At 51.5% G+C, this 15,175-nt stretch overlaps 1 protein-coding gene across 1 annotated transcript in view; it reads right to left on the bottom strand.

The window, feature by feature from the left end:
• Ciroz (ciliated left-right organizer protein containing ZP-N domains) overlaps positions 1 to 15,175 on the bottom strand; it is a 34,672-nt gene that overhangs the window by 6,031 nt on the left and 13,466 nt on the right. The window contains 7 exon segments of the mRNA XM_087551714.1: positions 1,403 to 1,526; positions 1,757 to 1,953; positions 3,008 to 3,092; positions 3,588 to 3,725; positions 5,226 to 5,264; positions 10,938 to 11,081; positions 12,318 to 12,442. Coding sequence (XP_087407840.1) covers positions 1,403 to 1,526; positions 1,757 to 1,953; positions 3,008 to 3,092; positions 3,588 to 3,725; positions 5,226 to 5,264; positions 10,938 to 11,081; positions 12,318 to 12,442 — 852 coding nt within the window.

The raw sequence follows: 15,175 nt of genomic DNA, 5'->3' as shown, positions 1-15,175 counted from the left end.
CCAGGGTGGCAGAGGACGTTTAAGGCCAACCAAAGCTACACACTAAGACCCTGAATCAGAATAGAAGAAAGGCCAGTGGGTAAAGTGGTTGCCACACAGAGTACAAGGACCCGAGTTCAGATCTCTAGATCCCTTGTCGCAAAGAAAAAAAGCTGTGGCGTGAAGAGACCGCTCTAGCACCCCCATGGTAGCTCGAAACTGTCTGGAACTCCAGTTCCAGGGGGTCAGAAATCCCCTTCTGGTTTTTGTGCGCACCAGGTACACATATGGTGCATAGACATATATGCAAGCAAAACACCTATACAGATAAATGTTTTTAAAAAGCTGGGCTGTGGTGGCACAGCCTTTTATCCCAGTGCTCCCGAGGCAGAGGCAGGACAATCTCTGAGTTCCAGGCCACCCTGGTCTACAGAATGAGATCCACGATGGCCAGGGCTACACCGAGAGACCCTGTCTCAAAAAAAGAAAGAAAGAAAAAAGAAAGAAAAGAAAAGAAAAGAAACAAACAAACAAAAACCCACACAAAAATGTTTTTGAAAGCTCCACACTGCAGCATGTTCCCATAGTCCCCAGCACTCAGCTCAGCAGGCAGAGGCAGGAGGAGGCTTAAAGTTTGCGAACTGACCAGACTTGCTGAATATGTAAACTCCAGGTTCAGTGAGAGACTTTGTCTCAAAGGAAAAAACCAAGTTGAGTGAGCAAGGTAGACAATGGATGCTAACCTTTGGCTTCCATATACGTGCACACACACACACACACACGCGCGCGCGTGCACGCAGACACACACGCACATGCACACATGAACATGCACACACACGCGTACACACATGAACATGCACACACACATGAACATGCACACACACATACACACATGCACATGCACACATGAACATGCACATACATGCACACACACATGCACATGAACATGTACACACATACACACATGCACATGCACACATGAACATGCACATACACGCACACACACATGCACATGAACATGCACACACACATACACATACACACACGCACACACACATGCACATGAACATGCACACACACACGCACACACACACGCGCGCGCATGCACATGAACACGCGCACACATCTGCACAGGCGCGTGAACGCACGCACTCTAACCCAAGGCTAAGCTGGACAGTTGCTACACTCCCACCTCTGTCTCTACCCACAGCCAGGCACCTTTTCCCTACTCGGTACCCAGGCCTCTCGGTATCTCAGCCAGCAGCCAGCAGCCTAACAGCATCACTGAGTTGCCTGGACGTGGCAGCTCTCCCATCCAGAGAATGAAAATCTGTCACAGGAGAATGAACCCAGGCCAGGAAGTGCGACCTTGTGTGGCATGTGCTTGTCATTGGCAGCCATGCTTTCAGGGTTCCTCACTTACCCGCACACTGGAAAAAGTTCTCTACGGTCCAGTGCACTGGAGAGTCCATCTCTGCGAAGTCCAGGCTCAGGTCCACCCTGTAGAAAGCTTGTGTCCCTGGGGATTCTCTGACCTCTTGGCACGGCTGTAGGGCAACAGGACATTGGTTACATATGACAAGAGGTACCCATGCCCTATGGCTGTCCCCGCTGGGGCCACCTTCAAAACCAAGCTGAACCTCCAGGATCTGAACGGAGAGGCACCTCCCAGTCATTCCCAAAGACCTGCTCTCTGATTTCTGACTTCTGGCTCTAACTGTAGCCCGAGCAGGAGGCCTCGGAGGGAATAGCATGGTGGTACCCTCAGGACACTGACCTGGTCCCGAAGCAGCAGTGTTGCTGGCATGCTGACAACCACAAAGTCCCTGTCCTCGGCCACCGTGAAGGTGTCAGACTGCTGCACCTGAAGGAATCTGGGACTCAGAGACTCTTCAACGAGGGAGCCTCTTTTGACCAGACCCAGTCTCTGCTTGGGGATGTGAACTGAGATCTCTGACCCTGGCTGGAAAGACACTGGAAGGACATGAGACCCAGAAAATGAGTTACAGGCACACAGAGACCTTAGCATGGCCATGACCAGCCCCACACATTACTCAGTTGACTTCAACACTGGGACTTAGTCCCAAGACCATGCCTGTGTGGACAGAAAGGAGAGGGGACAGAAAGGTCACCCTGCCCAGCTCCCCGAGGATGCTGTCATTTGGGAAGGTCGGTGGAAAAGCAGGTGCCAGGGGCAGGATGGCTTCCTCTGCCAACACCATGTCCCATGAGCCTGCCTGGTGCTCCTTCCATTACAAGTCGCTGTTAGGAAGCCCAGCTCATCAGTTGTTTACACTTTAGCGAGAGTTTTGTTGTGTCAGCCCTCTCACGGGGACATTCTGAGCCAGCTCTGCAGTTGCTAAATGAAAGCATTTGTCTCCAAATAAAGATATTTCAAATAATACCAACAGGGCGGGAGATGTATAGGGATTTGGCAAAGGACACCCCCCAAGGCCCCCAAACTCCCCAGAGTTCTCATTCTGAATCTTATTTCATGATGAAATTCTAATCAAACCTGCAGGGTTCCTCATCTCTCATCTACCCACCCAGGACAAAGCCTTTGGTGCGTCTAACTTTGCACAGCGAGATCTTTAGAATTTAAATCCCCTGGAGGCCAGCAGAGTACGTCCAGAGTCCTGGCCTCCTGGCAATGCAGAAGCGTGGGTATCTCAATGCACGGGAAGGGAGGGTACCACCTCTAAGCCTTGCAGACTAAGACTACAGACCCTTTCCCATCTTTGCCCTCAACATCCTTAGAGCCTGCCAGGAGTCCCCAGACGTTCCCAGATCCCAAGTCGGCAGCCCTCAGTAGATAGAACGGTCCACGGTCACAGTCACAATCCACACACCACTCAGACATCCCTCCAAACTCCTCCCAGCCCAGCAGTTGGGGATAAGAAAAGGGGAGGCAGACTGGGGTGGCGGGGTTGGGGGGCAAAGTGGTTAGCAGAGGAGAGAAAACAGAAGTGACAGACGGTGCGGTGCTTAGGCCAGAGAGGTGGGCATTCGGGACACCCCTGGGTCTTACCCAGTGGGCACGCGGCCTCGAAGGAGTAGGCATAGGAACCGCTCACCAGCCACAATGGCAGGAGCTCCAGGGAGGTGTTCCACACCTGGGGAAGCAGGAAGGTCCCCCCTGTGGCCACTGTTCCTTCCAGAGGCTCATTCCCTCCATAAGTGCCCCTCCTACCCACCCCACCTTCCACCTCATCCCTGAACAAAGACCCAAGAGTCAGACTCCAGGCCAGGGCCTGTTGCTCCGGTGCAACCAGGAAATATTATTTAGCCAGGATATTTTTAGCAGGAAGCAAGCTCGGAGCAAATGTCATGTGAGCCGTCTTCTCTTACACGGCAACTTTGGGCTATTTAAAGAGATGGTAATTATGCTCCTGCCACCATGATCAGGACTCGCTGAATACATGATTGCCGGAGCCCCTCATCTGCCTAGCGGTGCACTTTACGCTAATGGGGCCCAATTTTCGAAGCCGCCTGCCTAAATCTGTCCAGTCTCACAGGTGGACATGTGAATTGGCACTTCAGGGTAACAAAGTGTTCCCTGGGGTGCCAGGCTGCAGAGCCCTCCCTCAAGCCTCCCGTCCACCACTGACCTCCAGCCTCTGAAGAAATTCTTGTCTTGGGCTTCGGATGGTGACCATGGTGGCGCCAATATCCACCTCTAATCCTATCAAGCTAGCGTCCTCCAGAGAAGCCACCAGCTCCCCTCGAAGGGACAGCAGCCACGGCGTCTGAAGAGATAAGGCAAAGTCACAATGCAGCTGACCAGAGAGACGTGGTCACTCGGGGCCAAGGAGAATGGGTACTTGGAGGACACTCAGGAGGATAATAGAGTCACGGAGAGATCAGGATGGCAGCTACTTAGAAACACTGATACCCTTATGTTTCAGGGGAGCAGACCTCTTACAGGGATGCTCAGAGCACGAAGAAACAATGTTTCAAAGAGCAGGGCCAGCCTCTCAGCTTATGTTCTGTCCAGGCCAACGTGTTGGGCACCCTATTGTCCTGGGCCCTCGCTGCCACCCTGCAGTGGGAGGCTGGCACTTGGTGTTTTGAATAAAGATGGGTGCCTGGTGATGAAAGAGGTGCAAGGAGGAACCGCACTGCAGGCCAGGGCTGTCGGGGAAGACTTCAGAATGAAGGCATGCAGAGACTCAGAGGGGTTCGAGGGGAAGAGGGGCTGGCCCACCCCACGTGGCTGTGGGAATGCCTAAGACTGGGAGGAAGAGCCTGTGCCTGGTGTCACGGTGACTCGTGCCTATATTCCCAACGCTTGGGAGAGTAAGGAGAGAGGCTTTCCATGAGTGAAGTAACAGTTTGGGCTGTATAGTAAAACCTTGTCTCAGAACAACAGAAACTGGATGGGTTTGGGGGACCGAGCATAGCTTAAATGGTAGAATGGTTGTCTAGCACTCCCTGGGTTTGATTCCTCTGATCTGGTAAAGAAAAAAAACCAGTCGTGGTGGTACACACGCATTCAGTGGGTGGGGGGACAGCAAGATGCTTCAGTGGGTAAAAACACTTGCTGCCAAGTTCTAATGTCCTGAGTTCAGCCACCTAGACACATGCAGGAGAGACTCAATTCCCTCTTGGGCACTCAGCAGAAGAGATAGGAAGACTGAAACTTAAAGTCGTCCTCAGCTACTTAGTGAATTCAAGGCCAGACTGGGCTACTTGAGACCATATCTTGAAAGGAAAAAAGAAAAGAAAAGAAGAGAAAAGAAAAGAAAGAGGAAGGTCTGAGCATTGTAGCATGTACCTCTGATGCGAGTATTCAGGAAGCAGAGGCAGGTAGATCTCTGTAAGATCAAGGCCAGCCTGGTCTACAGAGAAAATTTCAGGCCAGTCACTAGGTAGGTACCTAGTGAAAATTCTAGCTCAAAAAGGGGGGGGGGGTAAGAGGAGGGGAGTGAGAGAGAGAGGGAAATAGAGACTGTGTACCACAGGAATGGGTAGCTTTGCAAAGGAGCCAGCTCCTGCCACTGGGGACCTTTCAGAGAGAATCTAGGCACAGCAAAACCCAGAGGCTTCCTACCCCAGCAGAATCCCACCAGGTATTTTCCAAACAGCTTCAGACTTCCGCACGGAGGGTACCAGGAGGGGGGCCAAGACCCAGACCCACGAAGGTCACACTGTCCACGAACACTCTCCACAAAAGGATCATGGAAGTGACAGCCTCCTGCCTCAGAGCCTAGCAGAAACCTCCAGAACAATGCCCTCACCACACCTACCTGTCCACCATCGCTCCTCGGAGGCCAGGGCCTAGAGACCTGCAGAACACAGAGGAAGGAACATCTGCAAGCGGTGGGCAACGGTGAGTGAGACTTTGCCTGGGCAATTACCTCAGCAGGAGTCCAGCGGGAGAGCAGCCGGGCTGCCCCATTGTTTACTCATTAAGACAAGAAAATCGTTTATGTTCTGGGACTCAAGTGTCAACAGATCCAGGGAAATGTCACCTCAGCTGCTGCCCTGGGCCAGGCAGGCCATCAGGGCAGCTGGAGCACAGAGCACAGCTGGCAAGGTAGAGGCTGTGTGTGTGTGTGTGTGTGTGTGTGTGTGTGTGTGTGTGTGTATACATAGCATGGCCCCGCTGTTCAAGACATCGGGTGGATCCCAAACCTCTTTCAGGTCCTCCTGCCTCATCTTACCCCCAAGGCCCCCATTTCTTCCTCACTCTTCTTTTCCTGCGGACTCCGAGAAGGAGCAAAGATAGAAGGGTGTGCTCGCCCTTGGCACGACGCTCTGAATGCCCAGTCATCTCTGGTTTCCCCCAACGAAGAACTTTCAATGCTAAAATAAGGCAATCCTGGACAGCTGGTCTCTCTCTGCACCTGAGCCTCGAGGTGTGGCCAAGGGACCTGCCTGAGCCCAGCTGTCCTCTTATCCACACAGCCTTCACTACATTATTTATGTATTGATCATGTCAGTGTGGGGGCGGGGCACGCACCTGCCTGCCTCGGTGTGCATGGAGGGGGTCCGTGAACCACTTAGGGGAGTCAGCTGTTTTCTTTCCACCTCGTGGGTCCTGGACAGGGAACTCAGGTTGTCAGGCTGAGGTGGGAGTGCCTTTAGCCCCTGAGCGTCTCACAGCTCTCCTCTTCCCCACTCTCCACTCCCTTTATCTTTGCTGTAAGCATGTGTGGGGGAGCTTGTGGCACAGGACAGGACCAAAGCTAACAGAGAGTGACTCCCTCCTCCTCTCCTCCTGTAAAAGTTAAGGACACTGAGTCCAAAAAGACTAAAGGGCCATCACGACTCTCCCACCTAAGGCTGCATCCCTTTCCACCTCACGTACAGAATCCATTCTTCCAGGCCCGGAGACAGGTGGACAGGGTTGGGGATACCCCCCATCCTCTCAGCCTTGTCAGTGCCTGAGTTGTGCTGCCCCTGACCTCAGAGGTACCCGCCGGCCCCGCACCCACCATTGCCCACGGGCTCAGCAAGCCCACGAGGAACCTGTAATTTCTGCACCTTGGGAGTATACTGACTTCAGTCGGAGCGGAAAGGGAGGAATGGGGAAGACATCTGAGGTTTGGCGAGACGGCAAAGGGATTCCACATTTCCCAGGTCAGCCACCAAAGCCTTCCTCCTGTCTCTACACCCGGGTACTACTGCAACGGGGCGGCCCTGGGGGCTGGGCTTTTCCACGGAGGGAGCAGTTTTGTGTAAAGAAACAAAAGAGAGTGGGATCGAGCGCACAGTCCAAACCCACCACGTCCTTTAAGTGGCCAGGAGCAGACTATATTTAGGGCCGGCGGACATTCAGCAGGACCTCGGGTAGTCTTCCCTGGGAGCAATCGCTAATCACCGCGTGGAGTTTACAGGTGCCCCTGGGTACACTTAACCCAGGGCAATGAATAGTTATTGCGCAGCCTCCCGCTCGGGGCTTGTGGGCACACTTAAGCAAGCTCGCAGATCGCTGTGTGCAGGGCATAGCTCGGGTACACCCTTGGGCACCCTGTGCCATCAGCAGGGAGAGGCAGAGTATTAAATATCTATGTGCCCTGTGCCCACGGCTGCATTTAGCCAAGGGCAAGGCTGGTGTAACGGCTTTAATTAAAACTTAATGCAAGTTCAAGGTGCAGCCATGGAAGCGGCTGCAGGAGTCACCAGGAATGAATCAGTCAATTCGATGAGGTGGTGAGGCTCTACGACGGGGGAGGGGAAACGGAGGAGCCCGAGGCACCAGAGACCCATTGGTCCGGTGCAGCGGGTTCTCCGCGACTCTACCCAAGGGGGGATGAGAGTCCTGTAGGCTCCAACGTCTACACTGGGGAAGGACGCTGAGGATCTGGGCAGGTCAAAAGGGACAAAGGGGGTGTTTGGCTGGCTGCTAGCTCTGCCTTCCTTAGGTTTCTGTCCACTGTTGCACGACACGGGCAACCTTGTCCCCCTGGTGGCCGCTCCTAGAATTCCAGGCCAGTGTAAAAAGAAACGACCAGCCCCGGACTATGCTGAGGGATCTTTAAGATAAGGCCTGTGACTTTTTTTTTTTTTTTAATCTTTTTTTTTTTTTCTTCCGGAACTGAGGACTGAACCCAGGGCCTTGCTCTTTCTAGGCAAGTGCTCTACCACTGAGCTAAATCCCCAACCCCTAGGCCTGTGACTTTTAAGAACAGCAACGCCCTGAGTGACATGACCACAGTGGGACCTAAACACCCCTCTGCTTCAGGCACTGCCTCTTAAAGGTGAGCAGCCGAGATGTCCAGAGACAAGATTGCAGGGAGCAGGGACAGATTCGGGGTGCCAGCCTCTGCTCAGCTCTTTTTTTTTTTTTTTTTTTTTTTTGGTTGTTTTTTTGGTTCTTTTTTCCTGGGGACCGAACCCAGGGCCTTGCGCTTCCTAGGCAAGCGCTCTACCACTGAGCTAAATCCCCAGCCCCTCTGCTCAGCTCTTACTGCCTCTCAGCACTCTCACCTCAAAGCCCAGAGCAGATGAGAGTGGAACGGTACACCCCCTCTGCAGACAAGGTTAACGTCCATTCAGATCTGCTCATTTGGCACCAGCGGAGAGCCTGGCATTTGGCACGTGTATCCGGATGCTTCTTAAATGGAGGTAGTTGTCATTAGCAGGACTTTCCCTCTGACCTCCCCTCCTCTCCTCTTTCCTCGTGTCATCAGGCAAAATTGGGCATCTGGGGTTTTGGATGTTTGGGTTATTATTTATTTATTTATTTATTTATTTATTTATTTATTGAGCGTGTCGTGGTGTGGTGGTTGGTCAGAGGACATCTCTCAGGAGTCATGTCTCTCCTTCCACTATTCATTCAGGTTCCAAGAACCAAGCTCGGGTTTACCCACTTTCGGGAAGGCTCTTTCCCTGTACCCCATACTGAGTTCAAAAGTACAATCCTCTTGCCTTAGCCTCCCGAGTGTGGTGTTCCAGAAGTGCGCCATCAAACCCTGATCTAAATCCACCATCCTGTTTGGCCGTGCGGTATTTACAAAATGTAAGTTAAGACTCTTGGATGCTGAATGTGGTTCAGTGGGTCGTGTTCTCTCAGGACGCGTGGGGCCGAAAATTAATCCCTACCACCGCATAAGCCAGGTCCGGGGTCACACCGGCGATTCTGGCACTCGGGAGAGGGAGTCAAGAGAATCGAAGTTCAATCTTCTGCTGCGTAGTGAGTTTGAGGCCAGCCTGAGAGACATGAGACCCTGGTAGCAAACTAAGTGAGCAACTGCTCACCGCTCAGCGACTAGCGTGAACAGTCTTCCCTTGCTGAGGAGTCCAGGGCCTACACAAGCCAGGCAAGCACTGGGCTACGTTCCCGGTCAGCTTTTTATGATGTAATTTTGTAGGGAGCCATATTGGATTTGGGCCTGGCCACCTTGTGACTGTATAGCTCAAGGTGGCTACGTGACTCTGGGCTGTATGGCCACAGATGTTCACCCCTAAGATGGCTGCTGTAAGATTATGAGATTGTTGGACAAAAGCCTCTCCGAGGAAGATTCAGGGAACGATCACAGGATGTTTCAGCCTGAGCGAAGCTAGTGCCCTGCCCTGAGCAGATTCCTGAGAAGGGCTCGACCTTTTCAAAGAACTTGTCCCCGGAAGACTGTTGCCTCAGAGTGTAAGGAGAATATCTTGCAGTTTAATGATTTACCTTATGTCCTTGGGCACTTCCCAGTACTCCCCCGCCCTAAGCTTCAGTTCCTGCTTCAATTCCTGCTTCAGAGCTTTAAATGCTGTACATTCCTCTCAATAAACAAGATCTTGACAACAGAACCTTGCTTGGTCTCCTTTTCTCCCTCCCTTGACCCTCAGGTAGCGCCTCTTTGGGACCCTGAATAACTGGACCTGCTGGACGGGTCACAATTTTACAGACAATTAGAGGTTTCCTGTTTCTCTCTAAAAGCTGAAAATTCTAGCTAGCTTGAGCAGCTGCTCATTGAAAAGCTGGTTCTAGTTCTTGCCAAGGGCCATCATGTTTCAGGCTCAGAGCCCCGTTCTGCCACTACCTGCTATGGGACCTCAGCCACTCTCACTTCTTTGCCTACTTGTCCACTCTGTAAAATGGGGCTGTAGACAGCACCTCCTGTCTACTGTGAGCTGGGTCACAGTGTTAGCAAAGCAGGGGCAAGGGCATGATTGATTGGTGGAGCATTTGCCTAGCAGATGCCAAGTCCTGAGCTCCGTCCTTAGCGCCAAAATAATAAACCAGAAAGCAGCAACGTTCACACCTCACACAGCAGGGTGGGTGGGAAGAGAAGCTGCTCTGAGGAAATGAAAGCTTGAGTTCAATTCCTTCCTCCTCTCTCTGTCTGGCACACTCGTTTCTGCTGTGGGTTTGCAACCTTCCCCATCCCCCCCCCCCCCCCCAGCCTAGTCTTTCTCTGTTCCAAAGCTGTAGAGAACCTGGAGCTCAAAGATGCTACCAGGCAATGACAGCAGACAGCTGGAATATGCCATAGGCCTGTGTTCCCTCCAACTGGGATGTTACATCTGAAATCCATTGCTCCTCACTGCTGGGGATGGAACCTGAGACCGTCCGTGCATACCGCCATCCCGATGTCTACAAATCTTTAACGTGACCTAGGTTAACAAAGAGGACCCAAAGCCGGGGAAACTGTTCTGTGCATAAGGCACTTGCCTTAAAAAAATGTAAAGATCTTGGGGCTGGAGAGATGGCTCAGTGGTTAAGAGCACTGACTGCTCTTCCAGAGGTCCTGAGTTCAATTCCCAGCAACCACATGGTGACTCACAACCCTCTGTAACGGGATCTGATGCCCTCCTCTGGTGTGCATGAAGACAGCATGCACATATGTATGAACTCAATAAATAAGTCTTTTTTTTTTTTTTTAAATGTAAGGACCTGAATTGAATCGCCAGAACCCACATAGAGCCAGACGCAGTAGCTGGGATCTGTAATCTCAACATTCCTCCAGCAAGGTAGGATGTAGAGCCCAGAGACTCCCCAGAAGTTTGAAGGCCTGACACACGGAGTTACTACAAGTGAGAGGCCCTGTCTCCGACCAAGTGAAGGGTGAGACCTGATACCTGAGGTTGGCCTCTGACTCCCACAGTCCTTGGGAAACCCATACATATGAACACACACTTGTACACACATGGGGGTGGGGGCTGGGGGCTGGGGGACGGGAGGGGGAGGACCGAGTCAGCAACATTCCTTAATCCAAGGAGAGAAACACAAATACTGGTTTGATGCTGGCATGAAGAACACAGCCTCAGAGACTTGATCACTCACCCCGCCCCTTATCCTGACACAGGCCTCACTGCTCAAAAGACTGGGGGAAGGTGGCTCCCAGTCAACATTACAAGGACGCACAAAGAACGGTCCTATCCCATGCCTCTAGTTGTCTGCTTTGCTGGGCTACGTCCCAAGGCTCAGGAACCACAACCTGGGCCTTTGAAGGGAAGCCAGAGTCCTGAATGCCCCACCGCCACCTCAGGGGGGCCCTCCCAGGCCTTCCCAGGGCTGTTACCTGGATGAATGAGGGATGGCAGGAGACGCTCTGCTCACCCAACCTTGCCACGATCATGGGACACTTCATTACGAAGCGATTGCTCTCCTTCAACCTTTCCGCCCCTCTTCCAAACATTCTGATTTCCAACCTGTAATCTGCTTTCTGGGAGCCAGGCAAAAATTCACACGCGCAAATAAAAGAAGAAAATGCCTGGGTTCGGTCCCCAGCTCCGAAAAAAAGAACCAAAAAAAAAAAAAGAAGAAGAAGAAAATAAGCCACAATTATAGGTCGGCCTTTATTCAGCAGTGGGCGTGATTAATGCAGGCCTCCTGGAAGCCTGTCTCCTGGAAGAGCGAAGAAGCAGTGGAAGGATCTCAGGGACTGGGAACCAACCTTGGGAGATTCTGGCCTGTGACAGTTCATCCCCCACAAGGGAAGCCCCTGGGGCTGGGGACTGCTATACCTTTCAGGAAGATTGCCCGTAAAGAGGCTTGTATGCCATCATCTCTGACAACATACAAGTATCTGTGGCCTGTTTCCTTTGACTCCGGTAAAAAAATCCCTTGGTCCCAATTTATAGCTGAGCAGTTGAGGCACAGCAAACAACCTAGGGCCATTTCTACAGTAGAGTTTCAACATGTCAGGCCAGCTTGGTCTATAGATTGAGTTCTAAAACATTCTTCCTTTCTTTCTTTTTTTTTTTTTAATTTTTTTTTTTAAGATTTTATTTTATTCTATGAGTACACTGTAGCTGCCTTCAGACACACCAGAAGAGGGCATCAGATCTCATTACAGATGGCTGTGAGCCACCATGTGGTTGCTGGGATTTGAACTCAGGACCTCAGGAAGAGCAGTCGGTGCTCTTAACCACTGAGCCATCTCTCCAGCCCCCTTCCTTTCTTTCTTAAGATTTATTTATTCTATGTATCCAGATACACCAGAAGAGGACATCAGATCCCACTACAGAGGGTTGCGAGCCACCATGTGGTTGCTGGGAATTGAACTCGGGACCTCTAGGAAGAGCAGTCATTGCTCCTGACCACTGAGCCATCTCTCCAGCCCTATATATTGAGTTCTAAGACAGCCAGGTCTCTGTTACACAGAAAAACCTGGGGGTGGGGGTCGGGGGACAGAACTAGAGGCAGTGGTATATACCTTTAGTCCCAGCACTTGAGAGGCAGGGGCAGGCAGATCTCTGTGAGTTTGAGGCCAGCCTCATGTGTCCAGCTAATAAACCCAGGCCAGCTCTGGGTTTATAGGGAGACTCTGTGTCAAAACAACAACAGAGGGAGCTGGCTAAGTAACTAAGTGGATGTATACTTTTGCCCGACATCCTAGCATCGGTGAGGCCCTGACTTCTGACCCCAGCACAGCAAATAAGTTGCTTTTCAAACCCACCTCTTTCTGTACAAAGCAGCCAGAGTACAGTGCACGGAAGATGTAGCCTCCCTCATGAGCAGGATGCAAAAGGTAACCACATTTGGGAAGAAGAGAATCCAGGTGTTTGGGGGACCTCTTGGTGCCTATGACAGAAACAGACAGAACCATGGGACAAAAGTGGAGGCGAGGTAAGGAGTGTCCAACACCCAGACAAAGGCCCAAGGCTGCTCTGCCCTGGAGCGCCAGAAAACGATAAAGACAGAGTTGCGGAAGGCGGACACCAACAGAAGCCTGTTGGTTCTGCCAGACATACTACAGACTGCTCCCCTCCCGGCCACTTGTCAGCTCTGGACCAGCCTGGGTTGCAGAAGCTGTCTCTTACTTCCTTCCGTCCACTGTAGTGTACTTCCCTGCCCCGACCCCCGACCCCCGACCCCAGCCACTCATGGAGTCCCACTCACGCCTGTGCCAGATCGCTCCACTCTCCACTCAGAGAGAGTCATGGAGGTGCGCATAACCTCTGACTGCCCTCCCTCTGCCTTAGCCACACAGGCCTTCCTGCTACTTCTAACACGTCGTGGGTGCACTCGAGGCCTTTCCACTGGCTGAGTCTTCTCTCAGAGCTCTTTCTAGATACCTGCTTGGCTAGGTCCACCGCTCTTAAGTCTTTAAAAGTAAAGCCCCCTTGTCAACGAGGTCTGTGCCAGCAGAGCCTCCTCCATCATGGCTCTCCAAACCCCGCCCCTCTCCCATGGTGCCTTTCCGCATCAGGCAATACGACCTCGCCTGCTGAAAAAAACACGACAGTGACTCTAACAATGGTCTTGTTGCCCTCCACTCAAATGCGGGCCTGGTGGCGCCAAGAGTATTTATCTGTTTTGTTCTTTGCCATATTCCTAGCGCCTTGAGTAAGCTGGGTCTGGCACATCTAGCAGGCTCTCAAGAAGTAAACATTCATTGGGTGAGAAATATCACCGAGCAGAGGGATTACGGGTAGTTTTCATTATCGTCTTTAGATTCCTTCTGTTTCCATAATTATCTCTCGTCGCTTTTGAGGTAATTTTTCTTTTTTTAAGTCTCAGCTGACGGGAGCCGAACATGCCCTTGCAGGAGACAGCTTTCGAAGCCTGGATGTGGGGGGACTCTCTCTGGTGACATGCTTTCCTTCTAAGAGTACGCAGCCTTCGCGGCTATCTTTAGCCGGAGATCAAGGCCGAGCCTGTGGCTCTGAAAGGCAGATCGCTGGGGAAATAAAGTGTCTAAGCGTGGATGTGCAAATTGACCCGCTTTAGTCTCCCATTCACGTCGGCACTTTGTAAATATTTGCCCGCATCCCGCTGCTCACACCTGCTTGCTGTCCCTTCAACTTTATGGAAGGCAGCAGGCAGCGTCGTTTTCTGCATCCCCACCTGGCGCTGCGGAGCAAAAGACACAGTCTCCCTCCGAAGCCACAGGTGTCTCTGACAGCGCCTAAAACTAATGGCCTGTGGCTGGCTGCTGTGACTAATTCCCTGATTATTGACTTTATGATTTTACACTTAAAACTTCTTTATAATAACACACGGAAATGTTTAATGGGCTCTATCCAGAGCCATAAAAATTACTTATTGAACAAGCGTTTTAAAACTATTAATCTATTGTTTTCCATTAATAATGACTTTCCAAAGAACAGGCGACAGCTTAATGTATCCTCCGCGTTTTCTCCTGGAAAAGTGGCCTTTTAATACACGAATGCTGCTCCAGCTCGCGAGAGGCATCGCTGGCTGGCTGACCATCCCAGGGCCAGTCCAGGATTCAGGACACACCAGTCCCAGGCAGCACTTTAGAATCCCCAGACCAAGCCAGGCGTGGTGGCTCACACCTGTAATTCCGGCGCTGGGAGGCTGAGGCAGGGGGACTGCCATGAGCTTAGGGTCAGCCTGGACTGCACAGAGATCTAGGGTAGCCTGGGCCACAGCATATTTTTGACCCTTCCTTCAAAAATAAGGGAAGGGAAAGGAAAAAAAAAAAACACTCAGAGATGGGAAGCCTCCCCCAAACCCCCAATTTCTTCATTCTTGTACAAAAGAGGAAAATTGGGTGTCTTACTCATGGCCTCTGTGATTGAAGCTACAACAGGAGGCGAGCTCGAGCTGCAGGCACATTATCTCTGTTCTGGTTCCTTCTAGAAGTTTCTGAGGGTCTCCCACTCTGCAATGGGTAAGCTCATGGCTCAAAACTTTCTTCAGGTGATCGCCGCCCCTCTTTTTTATTTTTTAATTAATTAATTGATATATTTTATGTATATGAGTACACTGTGGCTGTCTTCAGACACACCAGAAGAGGGCATTGGATCCCATTACAGATGGTTGTGAGCCACCATGTGGTTGCTGGGAATTGAACTCAGGATCTCTGGAAGAGCAGTCAGTGCTCTTAACCTCTAAGTCATCCCTCCAGCCCTCTTTTTGGCTGTTTTAGGCCCACCAAGCGTGAGATGGTAGTTCCTGTGGGTAAGACGTGTGGGCCAGGGACTGGAGAGATGACTCAGTGGTTAAGAGCACTGGCTGCTGTTCTTCCAGAGAACCTGGATTTGCTTTCCAGCACACACATGGCGGGTGGCTCAGAAACATCTGTAATCCCAGTTCCAGAAGATGGGCACCCTCTTCTGGCCCCCACTAGGAATGCATGTACACTGTGTACAAACTCACCTGCAGGCAAAACACCCATACACATGCCATAAAGGTTTAAACCCCCCCCCCAAAAAAAAAAGGAATTGTGAATGAGCAAAATGGCTCGATGGGCTAACAGCACTTGGCACCAAGCCTCATGACTTGAGTTCAAATTCATACCCGTTTAGTTGAAGGAAAGATTGCCTCCTGCAAGTTATCCTCTGACCT

This window comes from Rattus norvegicus, chromosome 5 (assembly GCF_021556685.1).
Source record: "Rattus norvegicus strain SHRSP/BbbUtx chromosome 5, alternate assembly SHRSP_T2T, whole genome shotgun sequence".
Lineage (NCBI taxonomy): Eukaryota > Metazoa > Chordata > Mammalia > Rodentia > Muridae > Rattus > Rattus norvegicus.
This window is presented reverse-complemented; position numbering and strand designations above follow the sequence as displayed.